The sequence below is a fragment of the Thermobia domestica genome, chromosome 1, assembly GCF_964235325.1.
Source record: "Thermobia domestica chromosome 1, izTheDome1.hap1.1, whole genome shotgun sequence".
In the NCBI taxonomy this organism is placed as follows: domain Eukaryota; kingdom Metazoa; phylum Arthropoda; class Insecta; order Zygentoma; family Lepismatidae; genus Thermobia; species Thermobia domestica.
Genome location: NC_137454.1, coordinates 28,001,651 through 28,025,360, shown reverse-complemented (window position 1 = coordinate 28,025,360; position 23,710 = coordinate 28,001,651). Strand labels below are relative to the sequence as shown.

General features: G+C 33.9%; 1 protein-coding gene across 7 annotated transcripts in view; it reads left to right on the top strand.

The window, feature by feature from the left end:
* LOC145683980 (myosin-IIIb-like) overlaps positions 1-23,710 on the top strand; it is a 569,781-nt gene that overhangs the window by 488,209 nt on the left and 57,862 nt on the right. For all 7 annotated transcript variants that reach the window (XR_014131222.1, XM_081755734.1, XM_081755762.1 and 4 more), the window contains 7 exons: positions 2,441-2,605; positions 5,625-5,741; positions 9,754-9,942; positions 12,179-12,381; positions 15,299-15,443; positions 15,778-15,967; positions 19,803-20,013. Coding sequence is in view for 6 of the 7 variants with exons in the window: in XM_081755734.1 (XP_081611860.1) it covers positions 2,441-2,605; positions 5,625-5,741; positions 9,754-9,942; positions 12,179-12,381; positions 15,299-15,443; positions 15,778-15,967; positions 19,803-20,013 (1,220 nt within the window). In the remaining variant the exon portion in view is untranslated. The remainder of the gene's footprint in view (positions 1-2,440; positions 2,606-5,624; positions 5,742-9,753; positions 9,943-12,178; positions 12,382-15,298; positions 15,444-15,777; positions 15,968-19,802; positions 20,014-23,710) is intronic.

Below are 23,710 nucleotides of genomic sequence, written 5' to 3'. Positions count from 1 at the left end.
GTAATGAGCAGAAACAACCTAGAGATAGAATCTTTAGGCATTAAACAGATAATTTAGGAACTTATAAGTTGAAAAAATAGGCACTAAAATTTATCTCGAAATAATGAAGGTAACAATAATGAAATAATGGAATTAAGACATGCGTACTGTTAAAAACGATCTAGAAGCCTCTCTGATTGTTGTTTCTAGGGATCTAGGGATTCTCGACTAGGATCACTGCTTCTAAAGGAAGAAGCGTAAATTCTTTCCATATGTATCTTACAAGTAAATCATTTCTAGCATTATATTATTTCATCACACAACAGTCTAAAATTGCACAGCATTTTACACGCAGAAATTCGAAGCAAAAGAGCATTGATCATTTTCAAATGAGTAGATAAATTGTTTAGTATATTTTAATTTAATATAGTCTAGTACACCATCATTAGCGACGCACTTTTTTTCAAGTTGTCAATTATTAATTATGCCTTTGATTGTGTAACACACTTTCCAAAATCTAAAACAATCTTTCTATTTTCAGCAACAACATGTCTGATGATTACTACATTTTTCACTTTTGTTTACTTGTCCAATTCTCTTTGATTTGTGTTTAATCTTTATTAATCTCAATAACTTGCTTATATCTCTTGTGGTGGCATTATTTCAATACATCAGGGTGGAGCTCGATCATGACTTGGACAAAGTTAACTTTTTATTATTTTTAAATTTCTAGAAAGCGACAGACATCTTTATTAAACGGGAGATCTAGGTAGCCATTCTAGTGAAGTTTTCATTTTGAAGAAAATGCAAAGAATAAGCAATATTTAACATTTAAACTATAATATGGACAATATAGGGTAAAATAGTCAGAAATAGGCAAAATAAATTTTACTGGAATTAACGCATAGACCAAACGAACTTCAGCGCGTCATTTTTGTCAGATCTCTGATACTAAAAAGTAGAAATTTTGCCTAATATCTGATCTCTAGTTATAACAGTTTGTTACAAGATGTATTATCAGTATTTCAGTTACATAGCCGGGAAGCTTAGGGATCTCTATACTCCAAAACTTAATACTCTCTATACTCCAAAGTATCGTTGAAGTACTTATTGAAATAATTTTTATGGATGCAAAACGAGTATTCTTCTCAAACTTCCATCCTTATAAAAGTTGTGCTTGTGCTATTATGAATTATGCTCCGTAAACTAGTTATATAGATCTGTGTTTAAGAAGTTATACCCATTTTCTCTGTGTTTAAAAAGTTATATCATTTTTCTATATTTTAGTAAAATGTGAAAGAAAATCATAGTGCACTATCATTTTATTAGCATTTTATCAAGAATGGGACATTTCCTTCACCTTTATTTTCGCTTAGAATAGAGAAGTATTAACTTTTTCTTTATTTATTGACACAACAAACTATGCACCTAAACAGTGTCATTCATATTATGATTTTATTTACTATAATTTTTATAAAAACTTTAAAAAAAATAATTGAGAGTCAAGATACACGAAATTACACATTAAGGAAAATTAATTTTAAATATAAAATATATTTGATAAATGTAATAATAAGAAGAATAAAGTGGAAATTCAATTTGCTAAAGGTAACTCGAAAATGCTAAGGAATGTTTATGTCCCGTATTCGCAAAATTGCTAAAGATTTTAAAGCTTCAATTTATATGTGCTTATATTACGAGTATATATTCAGGAATCATGTGTAGGTCGTAACTTCTGACTGAATTCGATACATCATGCAGAATAAGTGCTTTTTAGTTTTTATTTACAAGAGGCATCTCTGCTGGTATTATCTCCTGTATAATCTGAAATGTTACATATAGTCTTTGTAGTAAAACGTATAAAATATCTATATATATTATAAATACGGAATATGCACCACAATTCCATGTTTTCCCCCAATAGTAGTTGCCAGAACAGTTTTCATGTGATTTAGAGGAGATGTGAATTATATATAGATTATTACTTTGTGCTGAATAATCTAATATCTATCTATCTATCTATCTATCTATCTATCTATCTATCTATCTATCTATCTATATATATATATATATATATATATATATATATATATATATATATATATATATATTAGTAATTTCCAGTGCAGAAATAATTCCTAAAATAGATGTAGTTCATTGTTGGTAGTATTTTTAAGTCAGACTATTTCGTGCAAGTTTTTTTTTTTTTTTTTTCAAAAAATTACCTAGGTGGCATAAAAGTCTCTAGTAGTTTCATGGCAATAAGCGTATATGGAAGTGGAATATATTTCGTTTCATTCCAGAAATGACATATAGTTAAATTGAAACTATAGGGTATATAAACTATATAAGAAAAGTTTTGTTAAATTACTTCTTTGTTGAAAATTAAATTGGCTAAAAATAATCCGATTTGTTTATTTACTTATTTATTTGTTTATCCGATTCATTTGTTTATTTTAAGATTCGTTATGAACTGAGACAAGAAATCCAAAGGCAGAGAGCAGAAGGCCGAGCATCCAGGCAACCAGAAGTAACAACAAAACACGGAAAATTGAAACCAGATAGGAAAACAAAACCACAACCCATGTATTTGGATGATCTGGCAGCCCTGGATAATCTCACGGAGGTAACTATGGAGATGACTTTTTTTAAAAAATCTAATATAAACTTAATTTATTTAGTGCTCGCTTGGAATTAAAATTATAATGTTTCAGAGAAATGATACTAAAATATATACTGTGCTGAACAAGAACTTATACGAAACTGTAAAACATCTTATTGATCCACTTTCTTTTCTATTAACTTAGTATGAAAGAACAATTTTCGAATAAGACTAGCCATATATAATTATCACCTGAGATACATAATTATTCACTAGAGATGTATAATTGTTCACAAGATAATTAATTATTCACTAAAGATATATAATTGTTCACTAGATATTTAATTATTCACTAGAAATATTTAATTATTCACTAGAGATATTTAATTATTCACTAGAGATATTTAATTATTCACTAGAGATATTTCATTATTCACTAAAGATATATAATTGTTCACTAGATATTTAATTATTCACTAGAGATATTTAATTATTCACTAGAGATATTTAATTATTCACTAGAGATATTTCATTATTCACTAAAGATATATAATTGTTCACTAGATATTTAATTATTCACTAGAAATATTTAATTATTCACTAGAGATATTTAATTATTCACTAGAAATATTTAATTATTCACTAGAGATATATAATTATTCACTAAAAGTTTAATATTATCTTTTCTTAACCGTATTATTTAGATTTGTTATCAGGATTCCAGGAATACAACCACTCTAACTTTGGTTTTACATGAAAACAATATAATAGTTTTACATGCAAACAATGTAGTATTTTTCATGTTATTTTGAAGCTTGTAATGAATGAATGCATCAATATTTATATTGTTTGAAGCGAATGAATTATCACATTCTGTAACTCCAGGAAAATGTTATTTTCTGTTACATAGACAATATTAAATTTTAGTGATTACTTATCTATTTTCGGGAATGCACACAGCGTCTCAAGAATAGGTTATCTTTCTTCCGTTAACCTTGCATTCAAACCAGAAGTGAAAGAAATCAACCGTTTTCGGTTTTAACATTGATCGCCATAAAACTAAATTGGTAATAGATAACGACAGTTTACGAAAATCATTGAGCATCTGAAGAAAACTTCCATCTTCACTTGTATCTCTCTACCGAAACAGGGAATGGTAAAACAATTTCACTCTTCCGGTTTCAAGCTCCATAGAGCCCCTTGGTTCTATGTGCATAGTGTATGCGTCTTGTTGAGGGAGACCCGAGTTGAAGCGAGTTTGCTATTCAGTTCCACTATACAGTTCAAAACTATTTTATAAGATGAACACTTCCCTCACTTGAAAGCAACTTGGAGCTTTTCTGAAACTTTCGTACGTCGTTAGTTCCAATATGCCTCTACAGGTAACGATTCGCCGAGATGTTTACGCAGAATCAATGAAATCTTTATGATCTATGAAGAAAGAGAAAACTGACTTTGTTCTTATCTGCTTGTCAATCTGCATTCCATTGGTATCTTCGTCTGCGGGGACAACCCAAAGTTCACGCACGTGACCTAGCGGGGGGCAGAGAATGAAAGAAACTACCTGCTTAGCCTCCTATCTGCTGTTCTGCGTTGTTGCAACATAAAGACTATAAAATAAACAGCTTTAAATGGAAGAAAATTAATTAGCGCGCTTTAATATTACCCTAGCAAGAAAAACTAAAAGTGAACATGCAATATTAATACTTCATGTTCCATTGAAGGCAAATTTGGACGAATTTTGAAATGTATAAAATAAATAGTTTTCATAATATTTTGGAAAGAAATATGCCATGTTATTATATAAGGAAATCCCATCGCATTCCGAGTGTTGGACACAGCATTAATGCTTTCTTTGCTGAAAGCGAACATAAAGCTAACTTTCTCAATACTGAGCTTTAAAAATTCATAACTTTTAAAATCAAAACACAATTGTAAATTTATTTAGACTAATATTTAAATAAGTTTTAGTTTCCATTCTAGTAAAATTACTATAAGAATGCAATATATTTACATATATTTCCCAATAATTAATATGACACTCAAACAAACATTTGTTATTGCGTGCTTATACGACAGAAATTAATTTATCATCCCGTAATAATTCCATAATATTCATTAAAGTATAAATGAATCGATAACTCTTTGCATGGTGGCGTTTTTATACCTGCAACAACAATTAACACCTATAATATCAAAACGAAACTGTGTTCAATATATATCTAACGATAAAATAAAGGTTACAATAAATACGCTTTGTAGCAAAATACAGAGAAGTAATATTAGTAATCAGCGAAATAATAAATAAATAAATAAATAAATAAATAAATAAATAAATAAATAAAGGTAAGAGATCATATAATACGAATTTCAAGGAATTCCTCATCTTCGATTTCTCATATTCCTAGGACACAAGAAAAGAACGTAATTAAATATTCGCAAGAGTGTGAGTTACTGAAATGTGGTCTAATATATCAGCAAGTGCGACGAGCTTGTGATATTAACAAATAGAAACGAATCAGTTAATGGCTTAGCATGGTATAGGGTAAAATAAGACGTGGAATAAAAGAAAGAAATTGATAGTGGAAAGGTACAGAGAAAAGAAGAAATGCTTGGTGAAAATTCCAGTAGAAGATGCGTTACCTATGTTGTCATTTGTAGTTTACGCGTTTACTTATTGTCGCTGACACTCCTGCTTCCTACGGACGCACCCCCTCGTCACCGGGCGACCCCGTTTCTTCGCTCCTGCCCTGACTCGGTTATATTGTATTCGTGCTTTTTAGTGACCACCTAGCACAAGTTGGTCTATCATTTTAAGTTTGTGTTTTATACTCAGCCCTCCTAAAGTGAATCTGCACCCATTAATGCAATTCCTCCCTTAAGAAATACTGTATGTAAGGCAGTAAGAGTTCATTTCTTTCTAAGAGAAGTTCATATTTCAAGAATGTAAGTATGCCGCCATAAAATAGGTTAGCACGTTATTATTCTCATATCGTTAGTGTTTCTGTTGATTTAGTAATTTTGATTCTATTTCTTTTTCAAGGAAATTATTGTGGAACAACTGCGGAAGCGTTTCGAATCCAATCAAATATATACGTACATTGGAGATATTTTGGTTGCTGTTAACCCTTTCACAAATTTAGGACTTTATACAATTGAGGTAAGAAGCGCAATTAATATTAATTTAATTTGAAGCCAAATATCATTAAATATATAGAAATTTGCAGTAGTGCCAAGAGAAGAAATTAAATACTTAATGATAAAATATGATGCAGTTAGGCCATACTACTAATTTTTCTTGTGCCTTTTAACTGTAATTAGAATAAAAAGTATTATTTTGGAACCCTAGACAACTCATTTAATCAACATTGTTGTAAGGATGACTACATACAATTACCTACATAAACATTATTCATGTAGAAGATTCAAATGATATAAAAGGAGAATGGGTCACATAAGTATTTACGAGAAGAGATGTAATGGAAATAGAGTTCTGAAGTTCAAACTCGATGACCAAGATTCATCCACCATCTTTCATCGTCACCCTTCATTTCCATCAATTCTTACATTTAAATTACAACACTACAAAACAATTATTAATTACATTATTTAGTGAGATAGTTGTCTGGGACCTGAGTCTGTACCTGTAAATATAAAAACTCTGAATGAAGTTTATGAAAGAATAAAAGAAGTCCAGACTCCTTCATAAACACTATAATCAACAAGAATATTGACTGAATTAGCTTGCAGACTATGTTTGTTGATCATAACACCAGATGGAGCTGTAAGGATTTAAGCTTGGAACTAGCAAGAGAGCTCTCTGCCACTTATTTCACATGAAAATTTGCCAATCGTAAAATAGTGATTTTTAGCATTTCCTTATCGTCAAACTGTTACTGCAATCTGCAATGTATTAAGGAGTAACTTAGAAGACTCAGTTGTAGAGATATGCTAGAAAATACTGACCAACTTAGGTCAGTAGCATTTCTTAAACAGTAAACAGGGATCTTTAATACTTTTAATTGTATTCTCTCTTCTTTTATATAATTGTGAATGAATGAATATACATATATTTCGGAGTTCATTTAGTGAAAACATTTTTTTTTTAACTTTCAGTGCCCATCTATATATTTTCCTCTTGAACACAGATTTGTTATGAATTATTGTATTTATGTAGGTCTATTATTAGTAGTGATATGAAATGTGAAAGTAAAATAAAAGCAGGGATAGGAATGGCGAAAGAGGCCTCTAGGAAGAAGAAAATACTGTTTTGTGGGACCTTGAATAAAGAGTTTAAGAAAAAGACTCATAGAATGCCTCGTGTGAAGTATTGTACTGTATAGGTCGGAAAACATGGACATTACGCAAAAATGAGGAAAAATGGCTGGAAGCTTTCGAAATGTGGGTGTGGTGAGGAATGGAGAAAATTTTCTGGGTCGAACGGAAAACGAATGAAAGGATGTTAGAAATGGCGCGGGGAGGGTGAAGAACAATATTAAATATCATCAAGAAGAGAAACTGGTTGGGACATTGGCTAAGAAGGAACTGTATCATGAGGGACGTGCTAGAGGGTATAGTGGCAGGAAAGAGAGGGGGCGAAGAAGACTACAGTTAATGGACGAGGCTTCTCAGCTACCTGCCAATAATGGTAGAATGCCGATAATGATGATGACGATTATTATTATTATTATTATTATTATTATTATTATTATTATTATTATTATTATTATTATTATTATTGTTGTTGTTGTTGTTTTGTCGTCTTATTTTTTTCTTTATAAAAAAAGGCGCAGTATTTTTTTTTCTTTAAGGAGAAGTCCAAAAAGTGAATTGCGTTTTATACACCAATACAGAGATAAAAAAAAAATCAATAACTTTCGTCGATTATTCTATGTTGTTTGATATCTTATTTGCTTCCTTATGATGTATAACAGCATTTTAATTACGAACAGTTTACGGACTCAGTAGATGCAGTTCGGATACAATCCTTTTATTTACAGTTTCAGTGTATACACTTTTCTTCGGATGCGCATGCGCTATTCACATTCTCAGACGCACGTGCGATCCTATATTTAATTAAATATTGGTAACTCCATTTCCCTAAAAATATAACTGTATTTTTTAAAAAAAAAAAAATCTTTATACGCAGTAAAAATATTTTTTTTTTCTCGAAATTGAATTCAGAAAATGAGATGAGTCTTATACGCCAGAAAATACGGATTCATCTGCGTTATTATATCAAGGAAAACTCAATCCTTGAATTTATCCTACTTTTTTTTATCTTACTATCCTACGAACTCTCTCCCTTTCATAGTTATTGATTTTTCTGGACTGTAACAAGAAAACATACTTTTAAGAGGCCTAATCACTGCGAAATTAAAATACCGCTAATTTTACAGTAATTATATGATATCTTCCAATAGATAAAAGATAATCGAAATGTGGAACAAGATCGCCCTAGGCAATATTATTTTGCATGAGGTACCTTTATCACGAGTCACCTAGTAGCTTTCCGTTTGCAGCCATTTAGAAACTTAAAAATAAATGCCGATTTCCTAAATGGTTGGAAATCGAAAGCAGATAAGTGAGTCGTGATAATGGTATCTCATGTAAAAAAGTCTAGCGAGCTCTTGTTTCAATCTTCTCTTATCTTTTATCTATTTGAAGATATCACATAATTACTGTAAAATTAGCAGTATTTTAATTTCGCCGTGGGGGAAGGGGCGCGGTGGCTCAGTGGTAGAGCGTTCATATCCGGCGCTTGGGGTCCCTGGTTCGATCCCAGCTCGCGCCGTGGGTGGACTTTGTGGTGGACAAACATCGTGCTCGTGGGTTTTCTCGGGGTTCTCCCGTTTCCTCCCACTTTCTTCATTCGACCATTTCACTCATTTCTCATTATCACCATCTCCTTTAGCCTAATCGTGGGACGTAAAACTTAAAGATTTCATTTCATTTCAATTTCGCCGTGATCGGGCTTCTTAAGAATTAGCACTGAAACAATATGGGAATAAGAAATAGAAGCATGTAATATTCGTAATCATCGCAGTTCGAAAAGGGGGAACGAGTTTTCTTTGAAATACACCGCAAATGATAGATCTAATAAATTTGTCAAGAGGGAACATATTTGTATTTGTGAAGTGCTGAAAAAATATATGGATTAGAATTACTAAATGATCTTATTATATTGTTTAAGTAGAGATGTAATTGAGAAATTGGTGGGGGGAAATTAGCTATTACTTTTCTAACCAAAACAATATTGAACTGAAGATATGTTATAAGTGCAATAAGTAAGTTGATTTCCTCGTTCAAGAAAAAGTGATGCGTGTGATCGTACTACTGGATCGTTACGTGTGATCGACTGCGTGGGCGCTCCAGAGCTCAAAGGTCTGAGCACCCATTGAATCTTTGCGTTGGAATTAACTTCGAAATTACACTTTCATGCGATGAATAATAAAAAGAAACTATAGTGCATGTGATCCCAGGTTAATTTTAGATAGGGTTGCATATGTGTTAAGTAATCATTTATCAAAACCTATTTTAGACTCTTCAGGTTTACGGGATATCGGGGATCGAGTGATATAACATTGCAGTGAAAATAATAATCCGTGGGTGTAATTTTGTATAATTATTTCTTTAAAGAACTTGGTATTTGATATTGTTAATGTATGTTTTTAAAAATGTAAAACACTTTACGTAAATTACAAGACAGTTGAATTGTTTTCTATTTTCACTCAAATTATCCTAAAATATTCTAAAAGTTTGACTATAATCATTATTATTTTAGTAATTTTGTATCTCCTTATTTTGGCCATTATTGCTAAACACGTTTGAAATTCACAAACAAAATCTTAATGTTTAAGAATTTTGTATAATACAAAGTTTAGGATCTTTTTTTATTTTTTTCTTTGCAAGTTAAAAATTTCACGGTTCACTTTTTTTTTCTTTTTTTTTAAGCAGCTTTCGATAGTCTTTCTCGCCTCTCAGGAAGAATTTGAGAACCATTGGTCTATTGGATCTTTTAAAAAAAAAAGGCCGTAGCCTGAGCACTTATTGAGAAACTTAAAAGTTCACGTCCATGCGTATGATTATCATCAGTGTTTTTTATTGTTCACTTTGTTTAAATTCAACTGTCTTTGAATTTTTTTTTATATACAATTCTTTTTGTTCCTTAGGAGCAGAGGAAGTACCGTGCAAAAGCTCGCTCGGACAACCCTCCACATATCTTTGCTGTTGCTGATGCAGCGTATCAAGCTCTTCTTCATCAGCACCAAAGTCAGGCCATAGTAATCAGCGGGGAAAGTGGTGCTGGGAAGACCGAAAGTGCCAATTTACTTCTCAAGCAACTAGTCTTTCTGGGTCAGGTAAGTGAACAGCAAGTCAAAAAATAAGAGAATCACACTAATCTTTACTAAGATCCAGGAAACACTTTGTATAGAATTCCACATAAAAGTTTTCCGCATGAGTACCGCAATTCATCCGACACAATCTTGCAGAGAACGTAACGTGAATCTTGCATGGACAGCATGGAAATAGCGAATCATCTGTTTTCACGAAACTTGATCTCTACCATAGCATATGATCGTTAGTGATTAAGAGGGCGAGCCCGATCGTAGTTCATCTTGCACATTCTTTCGCCCTTTCTTAGCAGTCTCACCCACTTGCGAACTTTGCTGTCGCTCATGGCGTTTGGACTATATACCTCACAGATTTGGCGATGAATTTCTGCCGGTGTCACAGTTCTTGCAATCGATTACAGATCTTATTTTACAGGCGGCGAGTTCTTATTGAACACCATCACACACCACAAAACTGACACGCTGCCAGCGCTATTCCAAATGGCGTCTATTTATACTCAAAGGGCACCAGGACATAACGCACATGCGAAAAATTACAGGTTCGAACGCTCGCGCTTTATTTAAATATTGTTAAAGGGACCTTACTTTAAAAACGTCCCTCGTATTTAAGAACTGGTGACAATGTGGAATATACGTCATAATTTATGGTGAAACACGGGCTCTTTTATCTTGACTTTCCGTTGTGGAAATCTCTGATAACGTTCATGACGTACAATATAAAAAAATTGTTGTAAATCCAGCCTCAATTTTTGTGTAAGTGATAAATTCACGTCATCGGTTTTGAACTGGTATTTTGAAACAGAAAAAACGTGAATTATACATTCCCTTACGTTCACGCGGACACAGTGAATGACCTTGCTGGAGACAAGTCAGTCGGAAAATCTGAGCGTGTGCTAATGAAACACTGCGTGTACTTGTCCTTGCATAATCCATAAAAAAGATACATGCATACATGCAATTTCGTGGATTTTAAATTAGCATGTAAAAATTATGCTTTCTCAAGTGCATTTTCTAATTAGCACTTATTTCTAATTAGTGTCACATTATGTTAAGTCTTCGTAACTGTGAGTACGGTTTAATTTCTTGTCAATAATTATTTTTATGCCAGTTAATCCAGAAGTGATCATTCATTTGAACAATGTAGTTCACAGACAGCTTTGTAGTTGAAACTTCGATAGTAGCGTGTTTTTCAGGTTTTGTTTTTGTTTTCAATTTATACGCCTCCACTTCACACTGTACTACTGTTATTTTAAAATCGTGGTTCAAGATTACATCCAGTTCCCGCCAAATACATTTTGCCTCTATTTTTTCTTACTTACTTCATTCACTCCAAATAGCAAATCGAATGTTGGCTGTACTTCAAAGCTACTAATCCAATTCCAAACGTATTTTACTGGATATTTAAATTTAGCCTGTAGCCAGGGAAGGGCTAGAACGGATGGTGCCAACCGTAAATTACTTTTTGGCCTCTCCAAAACAGAACATGGTTGGGACAAAACTAGATGTGAATGTCTTATAATTTGGTTTACCAAATTATTTAGCGCATCTTACTCATTTCTGCGTAAAATGACATACTTCTAGCTAGATATACCAAATATCTCTTTCCATTGGTCTTTTCTCGCTTCTAAGAGTTTCAAACTCAAGTACCAATTGTTTCAGCAAGGAAAAGATCAAAGACGTGGGACCAGATGCTTTTTCAAAGAATAGTTGAATCGAGGTTCAAAAAGGTAAAGTCTGAATATAAATAAGCTGTAGAACAGGCACGTAAAGTCTGTGTTTAGAATCTGATGTCCGTTTCTAAGTTCTAACATCGAGTTCGAGACTATATGATACGTGGAGTTACAGTTTAATGTAATGTTCGAAAATGTACTCTCACTGGGTATTGACTCTGGATCTTGAGCACTAAAAGCGAGAATCCTAATCATCTAGCCACGAGCATAAAATTTTAGAAACTATCCTCGTATAGAACTACTTTCCTCATATTGCGTGAACTGGTTTTAAACTGGGATAATAATGATAAAACCTTGAAAATGACATTTGAACATAGCTAATATAATATTTGTTGACAACATGGTTTAGGCGTAACATATACAGTACGTATATTTTCAAATGAAAAGTATTATACTCGAAGAAGAAGAAGAAAAAGAAAACCATGTCAAATGTAATTTGATGTAAGACATGTATAAGATCTTGAATATACTATGATTCCACACTCATTATAATACTTGTCTTTTCTTTGCAGGCGCCAAACAGGAATCTGGAAGAACGTATTCTGCAAGTGAACCCTATAATGGAAGCATTTGGTAATGCAAGGACAGGAATTAATGATAATTCGTCTCGCTTTGGGAAGTACTTAGACTTAATGATGAGTCGAAGTGGGAAAGTAACTGGGGCCAGAATAGCTGTATATCTTCTTGAGCAGTCGCGGGTAGTCTATCAGGCTCAGTAAGTATATATTATGTTGAAACGAAATTAAATTTGTAAGTTAATTTTCCTGTAGCATAGAAGATAGAACTCTACTAAGGGCAGTCAAGAGAATCACGCGAAACCTGCGTTTACAGTAAGGAATGGGCTTGCATTTACAATAAGGATGAAGAACATCTATATAGTTTTCGCCTAGATATTTATGCAACCCGTAATCTCTTTAATGTTTTGAGGGTTGCATATTATCATTACGCGAAACATACATTTATGAGTGAATGAGCTATTGATAGCCACCGTTACCCGTAAAGATGTTTAACAGATTTACTCCATTAACGAACTCGGTCGAGATGATCACTTTAGCTGTCTATTAAAAAAAACGCCGAATTCAAAAATTCGTTTTCATTCGAATTATCGTGGGGCCGCGGTGGCTCAGTGGTAGAGCGCTCACCTCTGATGCTTGGGGTCCCAGGTTCGATCCCAGCCCCCGCCAAGTGAACTTTGTGGTGGACTAACACCGTGTACGTGAGTTTTCTCGGGGTTCTCCCGTTTCCTCCCACTTTCTTCATTCCACCATTTCATTCATTACTCATCATCACCGTCTCCTTTAGTCTAACCGGCATAGCCGTGGAACATGGAACTCAACGATTTTCGAATTATCGTGTGGAGTAACGGACTGCCGTATGCACTAACACTAAAAACTTTATAAGACCCATTAGTGTGATCCTAATAAAGAAATATTACGAGAGCTGGTAATTGCAAGATTACTAGAGACAAAGGTTGGACTATAAGCGCAGACGCTTCACTCCTTGCTTTGTGTGACGTCACCATCCAGAAGCAAGTAAGGTATTGAAGCGTAAGAAGCAGGCAGAGTACATGGATTTTTTTCCTTCACATTTTTGCTGTCGTAACTGTCCCTCATGCACAAATTATGAGTAAATAAATAAATAAATAAGTCACTAATAAATATAACACTTTCTTAATGCGGTTTACATTATCGGAAATTAGCAGCATACGAGGGCTGATCAGAAAATAAAGTTACAAAACAAAGCCTACAATGAAAGATGTGTATATTATTTCATACAACCAATATAGCCAACAGACAATACATACCTTAGTTCATTTTTTCGACATAGTCTCCACATCTGTTGAGGCACTTATCGCATCGTGGAATGAGTTTGAAGATTCCCTCATGATAAAAATCCTGTCCTTGCATGTTCAACCACGTTGTCACGAAGTTTTCACCTCCTCGTCTAATGCGAAGCGACGGCTTTCTAGATGCTCCTTCAATTGCGGAAACAAGTGAAAGTCACTTGGAGCGAGGTCTGGGCTGTAGGGAAGGTGGTCGATGATGTCCCAACGAAACTACTTCAACAGCGTGCTGGATTGGCCATTCCCTCGTATATAATGCATCATCACTTTCGCTTTTGTAATGAGACAGATACTAATTCTTGAATTAAAATAACATTTTAAATTTACTTGTATCTGAAATGTTACTGTGAATGTTTGTATGCAAAGTTACAGAAAAATATGTGTGTGTTAACGATTAGCATCCCGGCAATTTGGGGGTCTGGAGCTAAAAGTAAATTACGGGACCAATGATGTAAGTGAGTTCTACATCCAGCATGAAAAAATGGTTTCGATCCAGCTTCGGATAGTGATATCCAACTAAATATTTAAAATTAGAGGATGAGCATATGTTAACAATATAATAACAGGAGTGTATCCACAGGGTCCACCAGGTCGGACCTCTCATATTGTCCTCCCATCTGCCTATGTCTTCCTAATGGCCGTTTTCCGATTGGATTTCCAGTTAAAACTTTAAAAGCGTTCCTCTCTTCCATTCTGGCTGCATGGCCTCCCATCTGAGGCTCCTAGACTTAATGATTCTAACAATGTTTGGTAAACGGTATACGTTGTGTAGTTCCTCGTTATGAAGTTTCCGCTATTCCCCATTCCCGTTGCTCTTGGGTAGTCTCAGGATTTTATTCTCAAATATTTTTAGTCTGCGTTCTTTCGTCAAAGTAAGCGACTATATTTCGCAATCATACAGCACAACAGGCATGATTATCGGTTTATATATTTTAAGCTTCAAATTCCTCGACAGAATTCGCGACGACAAAAGATTTTGAACTGAGCAATAACACGAATTTCCTGTTTTCAGTCGACATTTAATTTCTTCGTGGATATAATTTGGTCTTTTAATATTGATCTTACGGAGAAGAACAACCAGACAAACCTGGCAAATTAAAGAACTGTGTCACCCGCAAAGGGAGTTAAAGTGTACTAAGAGTTAAAACGTTTTTACCAATTATAATAATAGACAAATCTGGCGTATAAAATAATGGTCGTTCTCAAAGAGAGTTGAAGTAAATTAAATACATTAAAGATAATTGAAACGTTTTAATAATAGCAGATACACTGGTAAATAAAAGAACTTGACAGTGTGTTTAATTTTATAAGTGACTACAGTGTACACTCTTCTCTGAAACCTTATTTTCTTGGTTACAGGTGGAAGTAAAACAAAATTATGAGATGCTTCATTTGCCAATTAAGATTTTTATTTCAAGCCAAAGAATTAAAATTTCTTTCTTACGATTACGAGAATATGACTTTTTTTTTAAAAAAAGAGAGTTGGATAGTTAGTTCTTTTTGAAACAAGGCTGTACACTACACGTATACTAACATTATAATGACCGCACAGTATGAGGAAAATAGGTTTAGTAGAATTTATGCATATATTTCGTTGGTGAACTAAGTTCTGTCTTATTTTATTTGTATTTTATTTTATTTTATTTATTTTTATTTATTTATTTTTTATTTTATTTTATTTATTATTATTATTATTATTATTATTATTATTATTATTATTATTATTATTATTATTATTATTATTATTATTATTATTATTATTATTATTATTATTATTATTATTTTACAGAGGGGAACGCAATTTTCATATCTTTTACTATGTTTACGATGGGTTAGAATCCGAGCAACGTTTAGCTGAGTTTCACTTGGATCCAATCCTACGAGCTAGGCATCGTTACCTTGGGGATGACAGCAGGGATCATAATGTGAAACAGGTAATTCATTTTTTTGCTACTTTATCTATATATTTTTAAATCTTTCAAAGGCTCTTCAGAGGTCTAATTCTCTTTTGTTAAATAAGAATTTGGCTTGCACGATTTTACACTTACACACGTAAAAAGAGAATTATATGATGTTAATTGATTCGTAGAGGTTGCATGGATATCTTTTTAAACGAAATATCATCTTCAAATTTCTTCCTAAAGTATTATGGTCTGCTTCGTCTGAGATATTTATTTGTAAGAATACGAAAATAATTCAATGTAAAGAAATCAAACCAATAACTGATGGAAAATCCCATTAATGTTCTTTTCTTTTTCTTCCTTGTAGCTGAACATTTCTCGGTTCCAGCAAGTGAAATCGGGCTTCAAACTGCTTGGTTTCCAAGATGAGGAAGTGGATACTGTATATAGAGTTCTTGCGGCCATACTCCACCTTGGAGATCTCGAGTTTGGAGAAGTTGTAGCTCAGGATAACACAGACAAAAGTAGAGTCATAGATTTGGCTCCACTCCATAGAGGTTAGTTCAAGTATATCTTACTTTAAAACACCTAGTTTCCATTAACACCTAGTTTCCTAGTTTAAAACACCTAGTGAAAGTAAGCTTTTGATTAGTAACTGTGAGGCTCTCATACAAGGCTGAAAATAGGGTCTATATTTTACAGTGTTATATAATATGCATACAAGGTACACAATTTCATTCTTACACAATGACTAGCTTGTTTTGTAATTTCGCTTATTTTTGCTTCAGCTGGTGTACTTTCCACTATAACTGCACCAGGGAGACAAATGTTCAGAGGCGTCAGCGGTCACTTTATTCGGAATTGAACGGGTCCTCAAATTTTATCTGTTAATCTGGTTTATGTATTACTCAGAAGTATCAAGGGGAATTTACTGGAATTTCATCTATAAAATTCATCTCTGGATTATAAAATTGTTTTAAAAATCTGAAAAATAATGTAATTTCAGACCCATAACAGCTTTCCGTAAGGAGAAAGAATATTATTTGTTGGGATCTGAACTATAGTTTTCTAATTAGGGAAAATATAACAACTTGCATCCAAAATGACTTTTATTGCATTAAATCTTCCAGCAAATTCTGTTGCCTTCGTCAATAACTCTGGGAAACATACATGAAAGTTTTTTATTTATTTATTTATTTATTTTATTTCTCAGAATTTCATTCTGCACTATTTTCGTGTGTCCAATTAATATATGGTGGGGTTTAAATTCGTTGTTCTTTTACTAATTTTTTACTTATCCTTTCCTACTTTTTTTTTTTACTAACTATATAAATATGTATCAAACCATATCCGAAAATAAATGTAGTTTTGTAGGTTAATATTCGTGTTCCACATTACAGAAATAATGCTGATTATATCTCGTTTTGCTTGTAAACGACATATTTTAAATTATATAAATATCGAATAGATACAGTGAAGTTACGGGAAAATATAGAGAAAACTTTGGAGGAAATGCTTGAAAGTCTCACTACTTTTGAAATTTCTCTCTTCGCCGCGACTTACCCATGAAAGATCTCAGCATCGTACTTGTCCATAAATACGTCTAGATATAACAGTTATGGGATGATATAACAGTTTCATCATGTTAATTAAACGATAACAAACGATAACGTTTTGCTTTAATGAAACACTCTTGTAAATGATGTAGGTGCGGGCTGGTACAGTCCACAGCAAAAACCTGCAACATGAGCATGTAAGTTTATTGAAACCACGCCTAACAGTCCAAGGAATCAACATAACGTCTAAGTGGCACAAATCACGCCAGGAGAAACCTCGGCGTCCTCCTCTGCACACTTATTTTGGAGCAAAAGACTTCGTCGTTTCACAATAAACTTTCATGCTCATGTTGCAGGTTTTTTGCTGCGGACTGTACAGTAAAGCTACAGGGTAATACAGAAGGATTTTATGGAAAACATCTTTATGAAGCTGGAAATTCAGAGACCTAATGACTAATGATGTAAGTACTCACTGAGCGTCCAATATCCTACTTCCAGAGAGGTCTGACAATTCTTTCCATCATATTGTGCTTAAGCACACATATCATGTAGCATTAATTGGATAATATGCCTTCTTCTCCAGTTTCAAAGGATTGTTCTAGAAAGCAAAAGTACTCGTCGGTTTCTTTCATGTGCTAGGACTTGACCAATGAAATGGACCATACTGATCAGTACTTCCGCGCTCTATGAGTTCGTCATAGAACCTTGGAATCCCTGTGTCTACTCTTCCGCCTTTCAATGGCGAAATTACAAAGGTGTTTAAGATGATCGTGTATATGAAGTGTAAAAAGAGCTTTTTACCATCCACTGTTTCATCTTTCGTTTCATCCTGTAGACGCAATTCATTTGATCATCATGGTTATTAAACTACTATATGTTTGTTATGGTCAGATTACGTTAGGCTTTACGGTTTTCTGTTGGACAACCTTCACTGTTATCCTTTTAACATATATCGGTCAGTTCATCCCGTTGGAAGGCGTTTACTTCTATCCTTTTAACATACATCGGTCAGTTCATCCCGTTGAAAGCCATCTACTTCTACCCTTTTAACATATCGCTCAGTTCATCCTGTTGAAAGGCACCTACTTCTATCCTTTTAACATATATCGGTCAGTTCATCCTGTTGAAAGACATCTATTTCTATCCTTTTAACATATATCGGTCAATTCATCCCGTTGAAAGGCATTTACTTCTATCCTTTTAACATATATCGGTCAGTTCATTACTTCTGGTGGAAGGAATCTACTTCTATCCTTTTAATATATATCGGTCAGTTCATCCCGTTGGAAGGCATCTACTTCTATCCTTTTAACATATATCGGTCAGTTCATTCCGTTGGAAGGAATCTACTTCTGATGGGAGGAATCTAATTCTACCCTTTTAACATATCGCTCAGTTCATCCTGTTGAAAGACATCTACTTGTATCCTTTTAACATATATCGGTCAGTTCAACCTGTCGAAAGACATCTACTTCTATTCTTTTAACATATATCGGTCAGTTCATCCTGTTGAAAGATATCTATTAATATCCTTTTAACATATGTCAGTCAATTCATCCCGTTGAAAGGCATCTACTTCTATCCTTTTAACATATATCGGTCAGTTCATTCCGTTGGAAGGAATCTACTTCTGGTGGAAGGAATCTACTTCTATCCTTTTAACATATATCGGTCAGTTCATCCTGTTGAAAGACATCTATTTCTATCCTTTTAACATATATCGGTCAGTTCATTCCGTTGGAAGGCATCTACTTCTATCCTTTTAACATATATCGGTCAGTTCATCCCGTTGGAAGGCATCTACGTCTACCCTTTTAACATATATCGGTCAGTTCATCCCATTGGAAGGCATCTACTTCTATCCTTTTAACATATATCGGTCAGTTCGTCCCATTAGAGGGTATCTACTTCTATCCTTTTAACATATATCGGTCAGTTCGTCCCATTGTAAGGCATCTACGTCTATCCTTTTAACATATATCGGTCAGTTCACCCCGTTGGAAGGCGTCTCCTTGTTTCAATACCATTACATTGAAGTGGAAATTGAAAGGAAGTGTTTCTTCATTTTGGATCTACCAATGAATAAGTCTGGATGCTCCTCTCTGCAAGTTTGCCATAGAGATCAAATGAACTGAAGAAATTGTCTATAATAATTGTATGCCCTATACGCTATAATTCATTAAATGAGGACTCTCTTCTGACTAAGTGATTTACAAATCTACTTTTGTGGTCGGAGGCTAATTTTCGATTCCTGATGATGGAAGACCATATTCATAACATCCCTTGTTAAAATGTAGCTCTACGTCTTTTGGAGTGTCAGTGCTGCAAACGGACGAGAAACTTCAAACACACACAATTACGAAATAGTTTGTAAGTTTCCAGGGAGCTGTGACAATTCCTACTTCAAACGAACTGTTACGAGGTAGTGTGTAAGATTTCCGTAATTCTTTTCCAATTTCGGAAAGAAACTGACTCTAGCAATTATGGTTGGAAGTTTTGTAGTAACATTTGTAGAAAATTCATGGGAATAGAAGTATTTTGTGTTTGTATATATATTGAAATCACTTTTCTTCCATAAATGAGCTGTCTCTTTAGTTAATTTGCCGTTTGTCTATCAGTCAAAGAAGTAAATAGAAAAATAAATAAACTGTAATTAGTGTTTTCAAGTAATAAACAACAAGAATTTGCAATTCCAAAATTCATGGTTTTTACAAATAACTATTACGAATGCAAAAGAACTTTCAGTCTTTTGACCTTGCTTTACATAGGATTTTAACAGAACCAATTACATATTTCTTGTGTCATAATGCACTGTTTGTCTTTCTATTCCATGTAGTGGCTAAACTTCTTGGGATTGAATCTAGTGACCTGTTGGAGTCTCTTACGTCGAACAGCGTAGTGACTCGGGGAGAAACAATTACACGGAATAACACCGTCGAAGAGGCCTGTACGACGCGTGATGCCATGGCCAAAGGGTTGTACGGGCGCCTGTTTGATTGGCTAGTTAACCAGATCAATAGACTGTTGAATTTCAATCGAGTCATATGGTAAGTCAAACTGTACATCAATTAAAACACACAATTCGACCATATTTTTTAGCATTTAACGGGAGGAAAATCCTCAAGGATGAGACTTTACGAATTGATAAACCTCATTGAGTTGAAAAAATGATATGATTGCAAAACTTCATGCGTAGTTTTTGAAAAAATCGAGATTTTTTTTGTAATTCTAAAAATTGATACTGTTCTACAGTCATGCCAGCTATTATAGTGAATGGTGGATCCTAAGTATACTACCATAAAGCCGTTCAATGTGACACTATCAAGACGGCAGTACATAAAATAGTTTATAGCCCAAAATTGTGATCAAATCCTTTAATTTTAATTTCTCTTTAATGTTTTCCAAAGATAACACATATATATTAATCTATAGATCGTATCAAGCTGAAGAAATTGACATGCTTGAAGATAAATTGTCGTGAGTAATTTTCGAGAAAAATAGAGTGAAATGAATTTCAATGGCGCTGTAAGAAATACAACACACTGAGCAAGGCCATGTGATAATATATATATATATATATATATATATATATATATATATATATATAACACATAACTGTGTCTTCATCAGACTTCCATTCCTTTAGTCTGGAAACAAGGCCTGATAGAGTAGTTACGCTGAAAGAAATGAACACTTTCCAGCTGGCGCAGTATAGCTCTTGCAGCAAGACGCTGTGTTCTTTGCATACATGTGGATGCACGGTAATTGGAATTCAGTTTTAGGTGAGAGGTTACAAGAGACCGAGGGTTTTACCTAAGTGGAAGACAGCTAAAGTACACTGTTACTGTGTATTTTTTTTTTAATCATCTCATTTCACTTCGTCTCATTTAATATCTTTGATTTGTGGTACACTACACTCATCCTGATCGTAACTTAGTTTACCAGCTGTGGATACTGGACAGTCTCCTAGATCATCAGATTCTCAGCTTTCTGCTATTTCTGCGAAGGTAGAGAAGCGGAAGATTCGAAGAGAAAAATCAAACACTGAGAAAAGTTCAGAACGATTTCAATCACCACTTAGTAGCACAGCGCCGTTGTCACGCTCGCCACAAGAAGTTTCCTCTTCTACTGTCTCCTAAGCCACAACCAGAAGTTTAGAGTTTTCTTGTTCAAAAGTATGGTCGTAAGTTTCAGGATTCGAAACTGCTTCTTCAACAACTTCTTAAAATATCGCCCACGATCAGAGATATCGCAAATAGTAAAGAACAATAACGGCCTTATCATCAAATCGTTATCAGCAAACTTTGCTACGACCGTAGTAGTTTTGAAATCTTTGGCAAAAATACGATACTAACTCTGCTACCTAGTAGCAGGCACAAACAACACTCACCCGCAAGCCAGCCGGTTACATTGTTGGCAGTCGTCCACAGGGTTGATCCATCGATAACAGATACAGAAATTGAAGATGTATTTAAAAACAAACCTACTCCTACAAAAAAATGTCCTTCACTTAATTAGGGACCTACCTACATGGTACGAATCTTGACAGTTTCACAAGAAAACGATCTACTTGATAATGGCATTTTCATCTTTGAAAAGAGACATTGGGTCGAACCCTCACAATCGTCACCGCACTTCTTCTCAGATGTAAAAGATGTTAGGAACATATTACTAACACTCCACTGATCGTTGCACGAATCAATTCAAATGTGGCTATTGCACCGGCCCTCTCCAACTTGCAATTGTCCAAATCTTCAACAAGTTTCTACTTGTAATACTAGCCACGCACGATCTCATCCGACTTACAGCTATAAATGTAAATCACGGCCTACTTCGGATACAACAAAATCAGAACTAGTTATACCGTTACATATTCATGACGTCCAGAGCAAAACGGTTGACATACCATTGGAACCAAATTGTGAGTCTCCATTCATCAAATACTAGCATTTGTCAATCTGACACTTCAGGATGTCTATCCATTTTTGCACGACCGTTAATATTACGGCGTGTTCAATACGCAGCTCGCAACCTTTTTCATCTCAATTTGCGTGCCATCTATACTTCCATGCAACTCCACTCACGTCTCAATAATAGTACTTTTCACTCACAAACTTCTGTTTGAACAGCTTTTAAATGAGGAAATGGTCAATACTTTCGTTCTCAAGCTCACTTACAGACTTCCAGGTTATATTTTCTTGTCTTATTATCATTTCTCGTTACACTAGAATATTTAGTATTAATTATTATTTTAAATCTTCTGCTATTGTAATTTCGGCTCCCAAATATGTGATTCCATTTTTTAACCACTATTTTAATTTCTATGGTTCCATACCCATCAAACTTTATCAATTATTTGATGTGTCGTGATCTTATTTACCAATATCTAATATATAATCTCGTTAAACTTTTTTCTCTATAATATATGAAATATTAAGCCCGTATTATATTTTGCCTTACATTAATATCCAAAGAGTATGAGGGTTAATAACAATCATAAATAGTTGATGAAAAGATGAACGGAATACTAATATGTAAATATAGTTAATAATATGAATAACGAAAAATATTTACTGTAAAGTTTATTCTTGAATATACATAGGCAAATATACTGTTAGAAAATGTTTCATATACTTATCATATATTTATATAATGCATTTGAAATGTAATTGTTTCGAATGAATAATTTTCAGTAACTATTAAGAACTATTATGCGAGGTTTACTCAATACATAAGATAGACTGGATATTATATACAAACTTGCGTATATAGCATTAAATAATTAACTAACACTTTCCATAACATTATACAGGATGTATTAAAAGTTATGCACAGTCCAGGCCCCTTTATACAAATTGTATTTTTGAACAACATAAAATGCATTTTTTTAAAAATAATTTCAGTTTCTCTTTAGAAGTAAATGCAGAGAAAACTAAATACATGGAAGTGCGTCGGGATCGTAATACAGCAAATTATGGACGCGTTAAAATATTAAATATTACTTTTGATAAAGTGGATAGTTTTAAATATCTAGGATCAATATTTACAGATGAAAATCATATTCACGGAGAAATTAAATGTCGACTAAAAGCAGGGAATTCGTGTTACTATTCGGTTCAAAATCTCTTGTCGTCGCGAATTCTGTCGAGGAATTTGAAGCTTAAAATATATAAAACGATAATCATGCCTGTTGTTCTGTATGGCTGCGAAACATGGTCACTTACTCTGAGGGAAGAACATAGACTGAAAGTATTTGAGAACAAGATCCTGAGAAGAATATTCGGACCCAAGAGGAACGGGAATGGGGAATGGCGGAAACTTAATAACGAGGAACTACATAATTTATATGGTTTACCCAACATTGTTAGGGTCGTCAAGTCTAGGAGGCTTAGGTGGGCGGGTCATGTAGCTAGAACGGAAGAAAGTAGAAACGCTTTCAAAGTCTTGACTGGAACACCAGTCGGAAAACGACCATTAGGAAGACCTAGGCGCAGATGGGAGGACAATATTAAGATGGATCTCGCTGAGATTGGAATACAAAGTAGAAACTGGATGCAGTTAGCTAAGGATAGAAGTCAGTGGAGAGTTTTTGTGAACGCGGCATTGAACCTCCGGGTTCCATAGGCCATAGAGTTAGGTAGTTCAGTTTCTCTGAAAGTCATATATATATATATAACGATTACTAGTTATTTTAGTTGGTTATTAGTGCTATGTATATTGTGGCAAAAAAGAAGAAGGAATAAG